Here is a 16066-nt window from a genome sequence, read left to right as displayed (position 1 = left end):
ATCATGGCTGATCTAGCCATGGACTCAACTCCACCTACCTGCCTTTTCCCCACAACCCTTAATTCCCCTACAATGCAAAAGTCTATCTAACTGTGTCTTGTATATTTAAATGAGATAGCCTCCACTGCTTCCCTGGACAGAGAATTCCACAGATTCACTACTCTCTGGGAAAAACAATTCCTCCTCATCTCAGTCCTAAATCTATTCCCCCGAATCTTGAGGCCTTGTCCCCTAGTTCTAATCTCACGTACCACTGGAAATAACTTTCCTGCCTTTATCTTATCTACCCCTTTCATAACTTTATATGTTTCTATAAGATCCCCTCTCATTCTTCTGAATTCCAGCAAGTATAGTCCCAGGTGACTCAATCTCTCCTCATAGGCTAATCCCCTCATCTCTGGAATCAACCTGGTAAACCTCCTCTGTACCGCCTCCAAAGCCAGTACATCTTTTCTCAAGTAAGGAGACCAGAAATGCATGCAGTACTCCAGGTGTGGCCCCACCAGTACCTTGTACAGTTGCAGCATAACCTCCCTGCTCTTAAATTCAATCCCTCTAGCAATAAAGGCCAACATTCCATTTGCCTTCTTGACAACCTGCTGCACCTGCAAACCAACCTTTTGTGATTCATGCACAAGCACTCCCAAGTCCCTATGCACAACAGCATGCTGCAATCTTTCACCATTTAAATAATAATATGATCTTCTATTTTTCCTTCCAAAGTGGATGACCTCACATTAACCAACATTGTACTCCAACTACTGGACCCTTGCCCACTGACTTAACCTATCTATATCTCTCTGCAGACTCTCCACATCCTCTACACAATTTGCTTTTCCACTCACTTTAGTGTCATCAGCAAACTTAGATAGGCTACACTTGGTCCCCTCTTCCAAATCATTAATGTACATCGTGAACAGTTGCGGGTCCAGCACCAACCCCTGCGGCACCCCACTCACCACTGCTTGCAAATGAGAGAAACACCCATTTACTCCAACTCTCTGTCATTTATTGGTTAACAAATCCTCTATCCATGCTAATACATTAACCTCAACTCCATGCATCCTTATCTCATGGATAAGTCTTTTATGCAGCACCTTATTAAATGCCTTCTGAAAATTCAAGTCTACAACACCCACCTGTTTCCCTCTATCCACTGAACTCATTATATCCTCAAAGAACTCTAGTAAGTTTGTCAAACAGGACCTGCCCTTCCTGAATCCATGCTGTGTCTGCCTGATGGAACCACTTCTATCTGGCCATTTCTTCCTTAATGATAGCTTCAAGCATTTTTCCACCTACAGGTGTTAAGCTAACTGGCCTATAGTTAACGGCCTTTTGCCTACATCCTTTTTTAAACCATGGCAAGACATTTGCTGTCTTAATGCTAAAACATTTGCTGTTTTAATACTTAATATTTTGCAAACTTATTTTCTTAATGGAATTATTTTGTTCTGGAATAATATGCAGTCTTATGTAGCGATGCTATTGATCTTGACATGGCTCATGGGGAAGGGGGGGTTGCAGTGAGTGGATGTGGTTGCAATATAGGAAAGGGAAATATAGCAGTTAAATTACTGGACTAACAATTGAGAATTATGGACTAATGGCCAGAGTCACAAGTTCAAACACATCCATGACAGCTGGGGAACTTACAAATTCAATTGATAAAATAACTTTGAATCAAAAATCTAGCATCATTAATATTGACCACAAAACTGCTGGATTGTTGTTAAAATCTATCAGGTTAACTAATATCATTTAGGAAAGGAAACCTTACCCACTCTACCATATATGTGACTCAAGCCCCACAGTAATGTATTTGATTCTTCACAGTCTAGAAAGGCACTATTTTCACCACAAAACTGCAATGGTTCAAGCAGGCAGCTTCAAGTGGAGTTAGATATGAACAATAAATGTTGGCTGGTTTTGCCAGTTAATCCGAGATTCCAGAAATGAATCTAAAAAATACTCCAGAAATGAATTCATCATGCTAGTGTTATTAAAAATTGGACTACCATTGAAACAATGACATTATAACATGGAAATAATAAAGAAATAAAATAACATTTTCCAATGTAGACCAAATGCTGTATATGCAAGTCAAATATCAGTAAATAACTTGAGCTAATAATTTGCTAGCAAATGTGCAGTTTAAATTCTACCTGCCTGAAAAGCAAACACGATGGAAACACACCTATGCAAGTCTAATGTGAAAGGGCCTTAATTAAGCAGAGTTAAAGCTTAGAGTCAAAGTGCAGGAAACAGGCCCATTGGCCCACTGGGTCCACACCAAGCATCACTTACACTAATCCCATTTTATTCTCCCCACCTTTGATATTAACTAACGCTAAAAGATAATTGTTAAACTTGCACAAGGGAATTGGCTTAATATAATAGACATGGATTTCTCTATGAACATTAAGAAAATTTCAAATGGAGCTTTGCACAACCTCATCTTTTGGGAATTGTCAAGCAAAACTTGTAACTTTTTCATTTAGAGTTTCGATGAGAAACTATATTACATTGTTGAACACTCATTTGACCCCATTTCCAGGAGTACTTTTTAAAATACAGTTACATACATTTTCTATTCTATTAACATCTATACCACCAAAATATATCATATATTCTTGTCCTTTACACCATGCCAAGTTACTATTTCATTTCCTTTAAATTTAAAATCTGTGATTCTTAATCTACTAATCACCTACAACTAAGTTGATAATGTATGCCTGCTCATTCTTATCCCTTTCTGCATTTTACTTTAAAATATCCATAGTAGAAATTCACAATCAAAATCCATCTTGTAGCAAGTGGCAAACAGTGCAAGGCCCCACCTAAATTGCAGGATGAACTTCAAAAGAATTGCAGTAATGCTGCAAACAAGACAGCCAAATGGAAAATTAATATTGACTTGTCATCAATAGCAGTGATTTGCAAAAGTTGGTATTCATTTTGTGCACAGGTGAGGAAAGGGCAATTGAAGACTGCTAACTCTATATAAAAATTTATTATACCAAGTAAAAGCGTTTTAAACTCGCTAATAACAGGGTTCTCTCCTGCTATTATTGAGAACCAGCTGATGTCCCTCCTCAGCCATCAGCTTCAGTGAGGATCAGTGAGTGAATGGAGTGGCACTTAATGTTGGCCCAGAAGGTAGATGGGAATAGTTGGGTCAAGGCTCTACATCAACCTCTCTCACACCCCAACCCAAGCCCCACTACTTCATCTGATCCAGCTCCAGGTGCAGGTCCCAACAGTCCAGCAACAACCCCCTCACTATTGGGGCCAGTTCACCCACCAACCCCCACCCCAAAACCTCCTCAGGCAGGGTTGGCAAACCTGGTCCCCGAAAGTCACTAACCTCTGAAATGAGCCAATGCACCCTGACCTGTATATGAGCTCTCCCTACCATACTTAATTGCTGTTTTTCACTTATTTCTGAACCAGGCATCCAGAACAGAGAGAGTCAGAATGTGAGCAAGTGAGTAGTGAGATATTCAGCACCGATGGTCAGGGCCAAAAAGTTATAGTTCAAGGCTTAAAATTAATAGTTCAAGAATCTGCAACTCCTGCAAAACTGCAATTTAGGTAGGGATACAGGATAAAAATCTTGATCTTTGCAGTTACTCCAAAATTTGAAACAACTTTTACACGGTAAGACATTAAGATCTTTGAATACATCTAAGCAATCACAATTCATTTGACATGTGACAATCCCAAAAGGTGGTCTTCACTTATCATATTCACATGTCATTACAATTTTCAATATAGTTTCGCAATCTCATGATTAGATGCTCTCACTAGTTCCAAATCTTTTGGGACACTATAAAGGTCAAAAGATGAGGAGCATAATGAACTTCCAAGATTCTGACACACATCCAACCCAATGATACTGTCACTCATTTCTATAACCACACACAAGTTTAATATGATGCTAGGAGATGGAAAAATACTTTACCAAAAAAAAAGTAACAATTCCATTCATGCTCAGCAAACAAAAAAGTGGAGTTTGTAAAAGCAATAGAAACTAAAAGGTTTGACTGAGACTCAAAATGAAATAGGCAGCTACTCACAGCCAACTGATTTTAACTTCTACAATGAAACAGTAATTATATTTATGTGTATACAATCTATTTTACCAAAAACTTGCTTTGAATACAATAAATCACCTATCTGCACCATGAACAAAATTGTCACCAATGATAAAGTAAACAGTATGTGCTTTGAATGTGCTTAATTAATTTCCAATATTAAGAGTCACTGCTTACCATATTCATAATCGTTTGCAAATGTGATATAAAAATCTTGAAATGCATTCAGAAAATTTTGAACTAGACGTGGGTCTCACAATTTGGGATTTACTGGTTCACAAAATACCTGCTGCTGCAGAGAAAACAATGAAAATATCCACTAATTTGGAGGCTTAATATGTAGTCTCAACAATATGACAACACAAGTATGACCCCATACTTTAACTGAGTTTCTGACTTTATCATGCTGTTGACAAACTCCAGCCAACAACCTCCATTTGAAGAAAGTAAGGGGAATAAAGGAGGATAAAAGCTCATTAGCCTGGAATGTTCACTAGATGGTTCTGAAGGTTGCTGGAAGGCCTTAAACGGTGCAGTAGAATGGAACAAAGCAAGCAAAGAAAATTTAAAAAACTCAAAGCAAATTCAAATACTATGAGGTCAATTTCATGCCATGTACCATGTCCTATTCTATACCGTGGGGTGTAAAATATATTTCATGGAATATTCTAGTTTATCGGAGGTACAAATATAACAGGTAATCAAATGTTTTCCTTTAGAGCTTTAGCTTACTGAAAATAAGCAGTCTGCTGCTCTCTAAACCTTATTTCAGATTTTACCATTATATGGACAATAATTAAACTGATATGTTTATGGTTACAAATGAAAATTACATTGCATCATTCTTCATTTCTGAGTCAGAATAAATTCCTAATCTGGTTAGTCTAATGGCTCTATTTGCAGTTTAACACAAATGAAGATGCTAATTACATTAAATACTATTTTAAACAATGTTACAAATTTCCTCAATCGTGTGAATGTAATTTACCATCAAGCTACAATCATATTTGAAATCAATCTACCTTATGTTGCTATGAACTGTACAAATGGTATAATGTAATCTTTTTGCTGTTCTGCATTAACACAAATGAAGTCTGGAAATGATAAATGAAGACACTGTACATTCACCAGTAATTTTAGGATTGCTCAATTTGTTTTCTCATCTCTTGTAGTACAAATGTACAGATAATCATTTCCTAAGCATAAAACTTGTGAATTAGTCAAGATTTTTTAAATCCAGATTAATTGCTACATGTAACACTACAGGGAATGCAACCTATAATGAGTACATTCTGCTTTTTTGAGACTTTAGTTCGGAATCCATATATACACGATTTAACAAAGTTTGCAATGTGTTTTTGGTGACAAAATTAGAAGATCCTCTTTCAACTCTGACCAACATTTAAACACCTCTGTCTTGACATCAAAAGCCATCTCAGACCATCACCTCCAGTATCAACCCCATCCTCCTCTGCCCAATAGCTCACTGGTTGCCATCTCAAGATATATTTGGAGAACCAGAAATCTGGTATACTGATCAATTCAAAACACAACTTCCTTCCTCACATTTGTGTTCAAGTGTTTTTCTCTGCCTTTCTTCGCATTATTTCATTTTCCACGCATCTTCATCTCCAAAAACATAATCTACATCACAATCATTTCAAGATGCAGCCTCTCTCATGTTTTCACAACATGATTCCCCACACAGCCCAACGGTGTCTGCTGTAATATATTCTGATCACGATAGTCATGTTCTAGGATACAAAAGGAAGTACAATCATTACCCTCACCCTGGCTCACAGATCCCAGAGAACTAAGTAAATTTTACCACCATCCATTGGCTTGTTTAGTCTCCATCTCCTTCTGCTGCAACCACTGCCAACATGAAAATATTCTTGGCTTTCTATTCTTTGCACTCTACAATTGCTGACTGATCTTTGCCTCTGCTTCAAACTCCCTCCAACTCTGGCTTGCTATCGCCTTCAAGGTCTTTAGCTGTAGATGTGCAAAATTTCTCCATCATTTTTCTTCTTCTCAAATATTTTGAGAATGAGAAACATGTCAATATCTGCATAAAGATTTCCTTTCAAAACAAATTATTACTTATTTATTAAACAGTTGTCTGTCCAAAAACAGGGAGAGATGGTGTTTTTTCCCATAATTCACCCTCCCTTCATCAGGTTTCACTCAAAGTAATTTTGACAAGCCGTGAATATCCAGAACCACCATACCTGTGAGAAGAAAAAAAAGAGACCAAAGATGCTGATGCCGTCTTGATGTAGGGTCCTCGACCCAAAACATCAACTTACACCTTTTGCCCCCACAAATGCTGTTTGACCTACTGAGTTATTCCAGAATTCTGTGTTTGCATTATATTAGTGCATTTCTATTAGCCAAAACTTGCATTTGTTCAGTATTTATTTGTCTTTCACAATCTCAAGATATTTCCAAAGTCCTTTACAGCCAATGAAACGCTATCTTAATTTTCACTAATTCCTGTTCTTATACAACATAGCTACTGCACTACTTCATTATTTCAAATACATGATACCAATTCAAGATAACACCCCCCACCCCCACCACCAAATTGACACAACAGTAGAGAATAAGAGCACCAGGAGATGCAGTCTGAAGTGAGGGTTAGCATTAAGAAATCAGCAAGGAAATAGTGTTGTGGATTCCAGCAATATGAAGATGAGAACCTTGGTAGGCAAATAATTGAATGTCAGCAGTCAACTCATGCGGTATTCACTGCCTAACATATCGACAGAGTGGCAGGGAGAGCCTGGGTGATCAAGGCAACTTAGGGAAAACCAAAAGGTCCCAGCCGTGGGCTCCTGGGCACCATGCAACTCAACACTGCAAGAGCTGCAGTAGACGTTGTTACAACATGGGGATCATATTTTTGAAGGAGAAAGGAAATAATTACATGTTGGAGGACTGGATAACGCAAGATGCTTACAAACTAAAACTACAATATTACTTTCTGAACAATAATTAACCAGTATTTTACAGAAAATTCACTTTAATTTAGTAGGACGTGGGAGAAGCAGAATCATTATCTGAAATTTTAAAAAGAAAATACTGCAGATGTCCAAAGACACAACATCTGTCCTTTTACATTCTCCCTTCCCACCAAGTAGAGCCCTAAACACACATTCCAGATGATTCAGTGATTGAAGTGCTTCTTACAGTTGAGTAAACAACAAAGATCAAACATAGATTAGGTGGCCACATTGCAGAACACCCCCTTCAATTTACATGGATGGCCGTGAGCTTCAGATTGCCTGACACTTGAACAAGAGTTGCATAAATAATTGCACAATATAAATTTCAATGCATGTTATGAGAAAGGTTCTTTTGGATCTTAAAAACAGAGGTATCTGGACGCACAGTCTTTGTACTTTAAAAAGGAGGATTTTGTTTACAAAGACTGACACGGGAACAGAATGTGAAGAAACAAATGCACACTCGCACTCGGGTGATCGCAAAACATGGGGGAAGTCGCAACAGGGGTCAAGTGCACACACGCATGCACACACATGCAACGAACTAGTACAAATGATCAGGGGACGAACAAATACGTTGTCTGAACCCCTGAATCTGGACAAACAACAGCTGTACACTACTGGGAATCTACTTAGGATGCTCCTAGACCCCTGTGGAAGTGCACCCTCTCACCTGTGGTCTCGACCCGGCAGCAGTCGGAAGAGAGAGAGCTGCCCACGTGTACCATCTTTTATAGGGCTGGAACTGGGTGGAGCCCATTCAGGTAATTCAAGCAAGCCAATGATTCAGGGTTGAGAACAAAGGTGTGTTACCAAGCCAATCCTTAGGTGTGCTCTTAATGGGTGGGGCGGAGCCGAACCCTTGATTGACAGTGGTGTAGCTTCCGACCCGATGGGCAATGTTGTCATTGTTACTGTCATCTGACCCCTGGCCTTTCATACTACAATACATTATATAAATAAACAATGAATTGCAAAATATACTGCTATTAGAATCATGCAGAGAGGATGTTGTTTGGATCCGAGTGCTGGCTTTTCTAAAGAGCTTTCCAATTGGTTAACTTCTCTGCTCTTTCCTGATAATCCTGAAAATGTCTCCATTTCCAGGAATCCGATTGCCTTTTGAAAGTTCCCACACTGATAAAACTGCTCTCAGCCTCCTACACTGCCCCAACAAAGCTCAACAGAAGCTAAAGGAACAGCACCACACCTTCCAACCAGGCACATTTCAGCCTTCTGGATTCAACATGTATTTCAGTAACTGTGGATATTGAACATTTCCAGCATGTTTGGTTTTCATTTCAGATTTTGAGCAAACACAGGTTTCCATCTTTCCAAACTATATCTCTCCATGCTCTATCATATCTATTCCATTGTTTATTCCATCCAGCAATCAACTTTATCACAAGCCTTCCCTTTTGTTCACTGCTCCCCTTCATCGGCTTTTAAAAACTCATCCAATGCATGTCATTCAGTGGCATCTTCATACTTGGTTCATGTTAAGTCTGCTTCCCCCTCCACATGCGATGCACAACCTGCTGAATATATCCAATATTTTTTTTATTTCTGGTTAACAAGTAGCTTATAATACCTTTTAACTATTATATTTTTGTGGGTTTTTTTAAACTTCCATTTCCATCCTCTGCAGACTGTGGATAATCAGTTATGGAGGGTGCTCAATGAGGATCATGGGATGTGGAAATTGGTTGGGAAAGTATATGAAGTAAAGGATAAGTCATGATCTTACTTAATATTTGCAGTACGCTCTCACAAGGTCATCTCGCCTGCTCCAAATTCTATCTATTTTCTTAGCATTAAAGGGTTTAGTAAGTTTTAAAATAATTAGTATATCTTAAAATTCATTGAGAGTTTTGAGTTTTTCCATTTCATAAAAACTTTAAAAATCTTTGCAAAAGGGGAAATTTTTAAGAAACCTAGAATGTGCGAACAGTTTTCTTTTGCCTTTAAAGGAATGATAAAGATGACAACATTCCACTAAAGGAATGGTTTTTGAGGATCTTTTACTTTGGGGTTGAACTTAATTTAAATCTTTACTATAAAGCTACAATCTTGCAAAGAGATTATTTGCTTAAGGAACGAAAACACTGCTTATCCAAGTCTACACTATTAGCAAAATAACAAACATATATTTGAAATATATGAATTTTAAAAAATTATGGAAGAAAACGAATTAAGACAATTGCTATTACAGAACAGAAATCCCAACAAAAGAAATGCACCATAAATAACTGCATAAAATAAACTGTATGACTTTTATAAATAAGCAATGAGTTGCAAAATACACTGTTATATTTAGAATAATGTAGAGAGTGTGTTGCTTGGACCATTGTGCCTGTGCTGGCTGTTGAAAAAACTTCCCAATTAGTAAACTTCTCTGCTACTTCCAGAAAGTTGTGTAAGTGTTTCCATTTTGTGCATAGAGCCAATTTCCTTAAAAATTGCTAATGAATCTGCTTCTATCAATTTCTCATGTACTGAAATCCAGATCCTAATAATTCACTACATAACAAAACATCTTCACCTTCCTTTAAGCTTATTTGGGAAAAAAAATGGCAAGGTTGCCAAAACATTAACTTCAACTTGGGCTGAAGGTCCCTATTAAGAACATATCCTGAAGGATTCAGCACAATTTATATTCAAAATACTTTAACATCTAGCAATGAACATTCCTTTTCATAAAAGTAAAGCTACCCCTTGACTTTTGGAGAATGACAATATTTAATGAAAAAAGGGCTGTGATATTACATACAGTGTTCAAATTTGGGATCACCTTTCTTTCTTATTAAACTCCAGGTCACCACCTATTGCTGTACATTCATTTTTTTCAGCCATTCCTCTGAAAACTGAACACGTTTTGAATCCAAGCAAGATTTAATGAGTTTCCTAAAACTTATCCTACTACAATGCATTTTGGTTTTCCTTCCATCTCGCTTACATGCAATAAAGCACAGATTTTGCATCAGATCTGGTTAATTGACCTTTAATAACAAGAACACCATCTTAGTTTCCTACCTGAACAGCAAGGCACGAAGCATTGTCTGACAGCAAAATCTGTTCCCCTGCATAATAATGAGAAGACAAAAGTCATTTGGAAGGTAATTTTATCATCTGTATCTGCTCATTAATACGCTACAATCTATTTTGCACTGCTTGAAGCAGGAAAAGTCTCTCATATTGTTCTTGAAATCTGTTTGAAGCTAATATTATAAAACATTTCAGTCTGTCAGAAGAAAGAAAGATGACAAGTTCACTGCAATAAAAATTCCTTGGTTTAGAGAACTAGGGCAGCAACCTATTAGTCTTCATTACTTTGCAGTCTTCTGACAACTGGAGCAGGCTGTGTGCCCCAAATGGGGGCCATAACATGAGCTGATGATATATGAAGAGCTGCTAAAGGAAACCTGAACTGTCTCTGCCAACATGAAGCATTTAAGTTTTTTTTAAAATGAAAGCCATGTTTGCCATAACATTTAAATATCTGATGTATCTACAAATCACTTCTCAAATGTTGGGAAATCCAACAATAGGATTCTTATCACACCATTTTACACCCAGCTACTTATATCTACTGATATAATAATTCAATAATGAATTATGAAAGCTAGATTTCATGAATATATTGTCTATGTTGACAGAATGATGTCAGTAAAACTTCAGAGAAAGATGAAATGGTACCAAGTATTAAATCTTACCACAACTTTCTGAATCTTTTACTAAGTAATAATTACAAAGAAAAGTGGCAGTTACTTGCTGTTCTTGTATTGCAATAGAAATAACAGAATTTAATTCCAACACAATACCTACCTTTTAATGGTTGGTAAAGTGTTGCATTTTCAGGCCAAGGTTCTGCAGCTGTGAAAACAATACACTAAATTAGTACAGCAGATAAAATATCCAGGCACAGAATACATTTCTGAATTTAACACAGTTGACCTAATTTCTGAGGACATTGGTCTATACCTGTTGAAAAGAAACAGCACAGCATAAGCTGCATCTCCTCAGCTCCCAGATGTTAATTTTATACTGCATTTCATGATTTCAGTCGTTGAAAAGGCCAACTGATAATGCCAGATAATGAAACAAAGATGATTTCTTAACTGATTTTCTTTTTATGATAATACCTTATATTGGATTTTTTAAAAGAATTGGCTTAATTACATGACATAATACTACAACTTCCGAACTAGAAAAACACATTTAACTCATTGAACATTGACCATTTGTAAACCATCACTTTTTGATGGTTTAAAAATGGTCAATGTTCAATGAGTTAAATGTTCAATGATCTAACCACAAGGCACATCACAACCACTGTGTTAAATGGGATAGACTCAAACTGATCTAGCAACTCAGAACACGCATGTTATATCAGAAGTAGCAGAATTACATTCCACCGCAATGTAAGAATTGACACAGCATATCCCTCACACGAGGAGACCAAGCCTGACTCAATAAGGAGTGCAGGAGGGCATGCCAGGTACAACATCAGGCAAAGCTAAAAATGAAGTGCCAACCAGGTGAAGCTACAACACAAGACTCTGAAATCATCTTCAGCTACAAGTGCCAAATGGACAACCCACCTCAGCTTCTTCCCGAGATCCCTATGGCACAACTGGTCTTCAACCAATTCAATTCACTCTATGTGTTATCAAGAAATGGTCAAGAGCACTGGATAAAACAAAGGCCAAGGACCTGACAACATCCTGGCTGCACTTCAGAAGATGTGCTTCAGAAACAGTCACACCTCTAGTCAAACTGCCCCAGCACAATTACAACACTGATATCTACCAAGCAATGTAGAAAATTGATGATGAGTTTGGATGGGATGATTGTGTTGAACGCCAAGCTGTAGTAGATAAACACCAGCCTGACATACGAGTTCCTTTTCTCCAAAGCAGAGTGAAGAGCCAGGGAAATCACATCTGCTGTTGACCTGTTGTGACAGTCGGCAAGTTGGAGTGGATCCAGATCATCTCTGAGGCAAGAGTTGATTCACGCTATAACCAACCTCTCAAAGCACTTCCTTACAGTTGATATAAGCGCTACCAGATGGTAGTCATTGAGGCAGGTTACCACGCTCTTCTTGGGCACTGGTACGATAGATGCCTTTTTGAAGCAGGTGGGAACCTCAGACCGCAGAAGCGAGAGGTTGAATATGTCTGTAAATACTCCAGCCAGTTGGTTCACACAGATCTTTAGTACTCAGCCAGGTACACCATCTGGACCAGATGCTTTCGTAGATTTACCCCCTTGAAGTATGCTCAGATGCTGGCCTCAGAGGCTGTAATTACAGGGTCATCTGGAGATGTGGGGGCTCATGTGGATGTGTCAAAAATTCTCCCTATCAAAGTGTGCATAAAAGGAGCTCATCTGGGAGTGACGGGTCCTTGCCACTTGTGCTTCCCGATCTCACCTTGTAGGAAGTTGTATCGTGCAAGCCCTGCCACAGCTGTTGAGCATACCATAAGTGATTCCAGTTAAGTCCAAAATTGCCTCTTTGCACTTGCAATGGCCTTCCTGAGGTCGTACCTGAACTTCTTATATGATCCTGGGTCGCCAGCCCCCAATGCCACAGATCTAGGCCTCAGCAGATTATGAATTCCTGGTTCATCCAGAGCTTCTGATTGGGGAAGACTTGGAATGTTTTTGTGGGTACACACTCATCCACACATGTCCTTATGAAGTTGGTGATGACTGTGACATATTTAGGTCCATTGATGTATCTTTGAACATGGTCCAGTCAACTGACTTGAAGTAACTCCTGATTCGCTCCTCCATTTCTGCCATCGAGATCTTCATAGTCCTCTTTGCCAGTGCCGAGCTCTCCAGTCTCTGCCTGTACGCAGGCAGAAGCAGCACAGCCAGGTGGTTGGACTTATCAAAGTGTGGGTGCGGGATGGAGCAGTCAGTATTCTTGATGGTGGTATAGCAGTGGTCGAGTGTGTTGGGTCCTCTGGTATTGCAGGTGATGTGTTGATAGTAGTTAGGCTTCAAGACCTGGACCTCTGTACCTCCCTCTACAACTGGAAACTCGACTTCCTCATCAGCAGACCTCAATCAGTGAGGATTAGTAACAACATCTCCCCCTCGCTGATCATCAACGCAGGTGCACCTCAAGACTGCGTGCTTAGCCTCCTGCTCTACTCTCTATACACACATGACTGTGTGGCTAAGCAAAGCTCTAATGCCATCTTCAAATTTGGCGATGACAGTACTGCTGTTGGACAAATCACAGGTGGCGATGAGTTAGCTTAGTGGACTGCGATAGCACAACTAGTTGAGTGGTGCCGCAACTCAATGTCAGCAAAGCTAAAGAGCTGATTGTTGACTTTAGGAAGGGGAAGGAGGGCAAAAATGCACCAGTCTACATTGGGATAGATGCAATCATAAGGAAAGCGCGCCAGCGTCTTTACTTTCTTAGGAGGTTAAGGAGGTTCGGCTTGTCACCAAGCACTCTAACAAACTTCTACAGATATACTGTTGAAAGTATCCTGACTGGTTGCATCACGGTCTGGTATGGCAATTCGAGTGGGCAGGGATGCAAGAAGCTTCAGAGAATAGTGGATGCTGCCCAATAATCACGGGCACATCCCCACCATCCAGGCCATGCCATCTTTTTGCAGCTACCATCAGGCCGGAGATACAGAAGCCTGAAGTCCCACTCCACCAGGTTCAAAAACAGCTACTTCCCTTCAACCATTCGGTTCTTGAACCAACTGGCAAAACCCTAATCACCACTATAGTTTAGCAACACTACGACCACTTTGTACTAAAATGGACTTAGTTTTTTTGTTCTAATTGTATTTATTTTCTTGTAAAAATTGTGTATAATTTATGTTTAAGTGGTGTTTTTCTTGTGAACGCTGCTTATATGATGCTATATGCCTGTGATGTTGCTGCAAGTTTTTCACTGCAACTGTGCATATGTGCAAATGTGCATATTGTCATATGTACATATGACAATAAACTCAACTTTGATTTTGAAATTGCCCAAGTACATCATGTCCACAAATTGCTGGACAAATCCAATCTGACCAATTAACACACAATCAGTGTATTCCTAATCATCAGCAAAGTGATGAAAAATAATATCACAAGTCCAGAGTGATATCACAGAGACTAATTGTGGATTTTGTCTATTCCTCACTTCAACTTGGTCCAAACATGGGCAAGAGTCTGCAATTCAAAGCATGGCAAGAGCATCTGCCATAGTTTTATCAAATATGATTTCACTTTTATAAATCCACGATGATTCTGCCCAATCCTATTTCTAAGTGCCTTGTTACCACTCCCTTAATAATAGATGTGCATTATTTCCCTACTGCTGATGCCAGCTCACTCTTCTACATGTCACTGTTTCCTTTCTCCCTCCTTTCTTCAATAATGGGCTTATATTTGGTACCTTCTATATGGTGGAACCATTCTAGAATTTGTAACATTTTTGACAACCAGTGCATCGAGTATTTTTATAGCCACCTCCTTCAAAACCCTTAAACACAGTACATCAGGTTCTGGGGATTTACTGCTTTTTTGTCCCTTCAAAACTAGTTTTTTAATTAACACATTTTTTTCGGCTTCTCATTTAATCTATACCCAAAATTTTCCACTATTTTCGGTTGGTTTTCTGTGTTTTTTCCCCCCTATGAACATAGACACAATATTTGTTTACCAAGTAAACAATATTTGTTTAAATTTTCTGCTGTTTTCTTATACTCCAATATGATATCTCTCAACTCTTTCTGTAATGGACCCTGCATTGACTTTTCCTAATTCTCCTTTTCATAGAAGCTTTTATGTTTCTTGCTAGTCTAGCCTCCCATTCTACTTTCTGTTTCCTTATCAATTCTTTGGTCCACCTTAGCTGAAATTTTTCCAGTCCTTCGACTCACTGTGGTTGGTTTTAAACTGTTCAGGGGCAATCACAGATGGGCAATGTCCATACCCCATAAAACAATTAGAAAAAATATAACACAATGCTGACTTAGAAATATAACTGCCATTCCTTCTTCATTGCTGGGTCTAAATCCTGATATTCCTGTTCAACAGCGACATGGGAGTCCCTTCAAGGTAAGTACTCCAGCTGCTCAAGAAGGTGGCTCAACACCAATTTGACGGATGATTAGGGCAATAAACACTCGCCTTGGTAGCAACACGCTCATCCTGTAAAACAAAAAAAGGCTCAAGGTGCTAAATGAAGTGCTCCAATTTCTATGTAAGCTAATCTCTGATAACAATATTGACAATATCAGCCTGTTTCAGAGGCAGGACTTTTATAACTTCTAATATAATTTTTTGCCATTTAAAGAAAGCTGGCCTAGAAACCAAAGAAATAAAAATTCATCAGTATTATGTGATCGAAAAAACTTGATTCTTCCACAAGGTGAAATGCAACAGGTCCTTTCACTTCGCACTGTAAGTTCAACAGGGCTCTTCACTGAGTGAGTCACACACAGGTGATTTGTTTCCTATGCTGAATGCACAAGTGGACAATGCTGTTTTCGCACCCCCCCCCCCCCCCCCACCACCTCCAAATCTCCATTCAGTGGAATTCAATCACATTTTTGCCAAGATCCTCCTTTGTTGGTTATTCAGAAACCAAGCGAGTTTTCATCATGCTGTCTATTCTGCAACAGAGCTTAAAGGGTCACTCACATTCTCACTTGCAATTCTGCACTTTGGTCCACAACATTATGGAATTGGACTGCTCAATATAAAACTTGCTCCTAATCATGACTAAAATTTCTCCTGACCTCCAATATATTTTCAGAACTTACAATTTGCAAACAAATGCAATGCTCTTGGTCTTGCTATAAAGACTCGGAACTGAAACATGGACATTGGTGCAGCTGCAGGCATGGATGGAAACCCCATGGAGGGAGGCTAAGGAGGACAAAATTATTGAATACCTTATCCTCATCATGTTCCCAAAGCAACCTCTCC

The 16066-nt window shown here is 38.8% G+C and overlaps 1 protein-coding gene across 1 annotated transcript in view; it reads right to left on the bottom strand.

Moving 5' to 3' along the window:
• Positions 1–16066, bottom strand: part of mtx2 (metaxin 2) — a 75584-nt gene that overhangs the window by 34837 nt on the left and 24681 nt on the right. The window contains exons 2-3 of the mRNA XM_052016517.1: positions 10931–10978; positions 10139–10185 (exon numbers count right to left, since the gene is read on the bottom strand). Of these exons, the coding sequence (XP_051872477.1) occupies positions 10139–10185; positions 10931–10978 (95 nt within the window). The remainder of the gene's footprint in view (positions 1–10138; positions 10186–10930; positions 10979–16066) is intronic.

This window comes from Pristis pectinata, chromosome 1 (genome assembly GCF_009764475.1).
Source record: "Pristis pectinata isolate sPriPec2 chromosome 1, sPriPec2.1.pri, whole genome shotgun sequence".
Lineage (NCBI taxonomy): Eukaryota > Metazoa > Chordata > Chondrichthyes > Rhinopristiformes > Pristidae > Pristis > Pristis pectinata.
The sequence above is the reverse complement of the archived record's forward strand: the minus strand, read 5'-3'. Positions and strand labels throughout refer to the sequence as shown.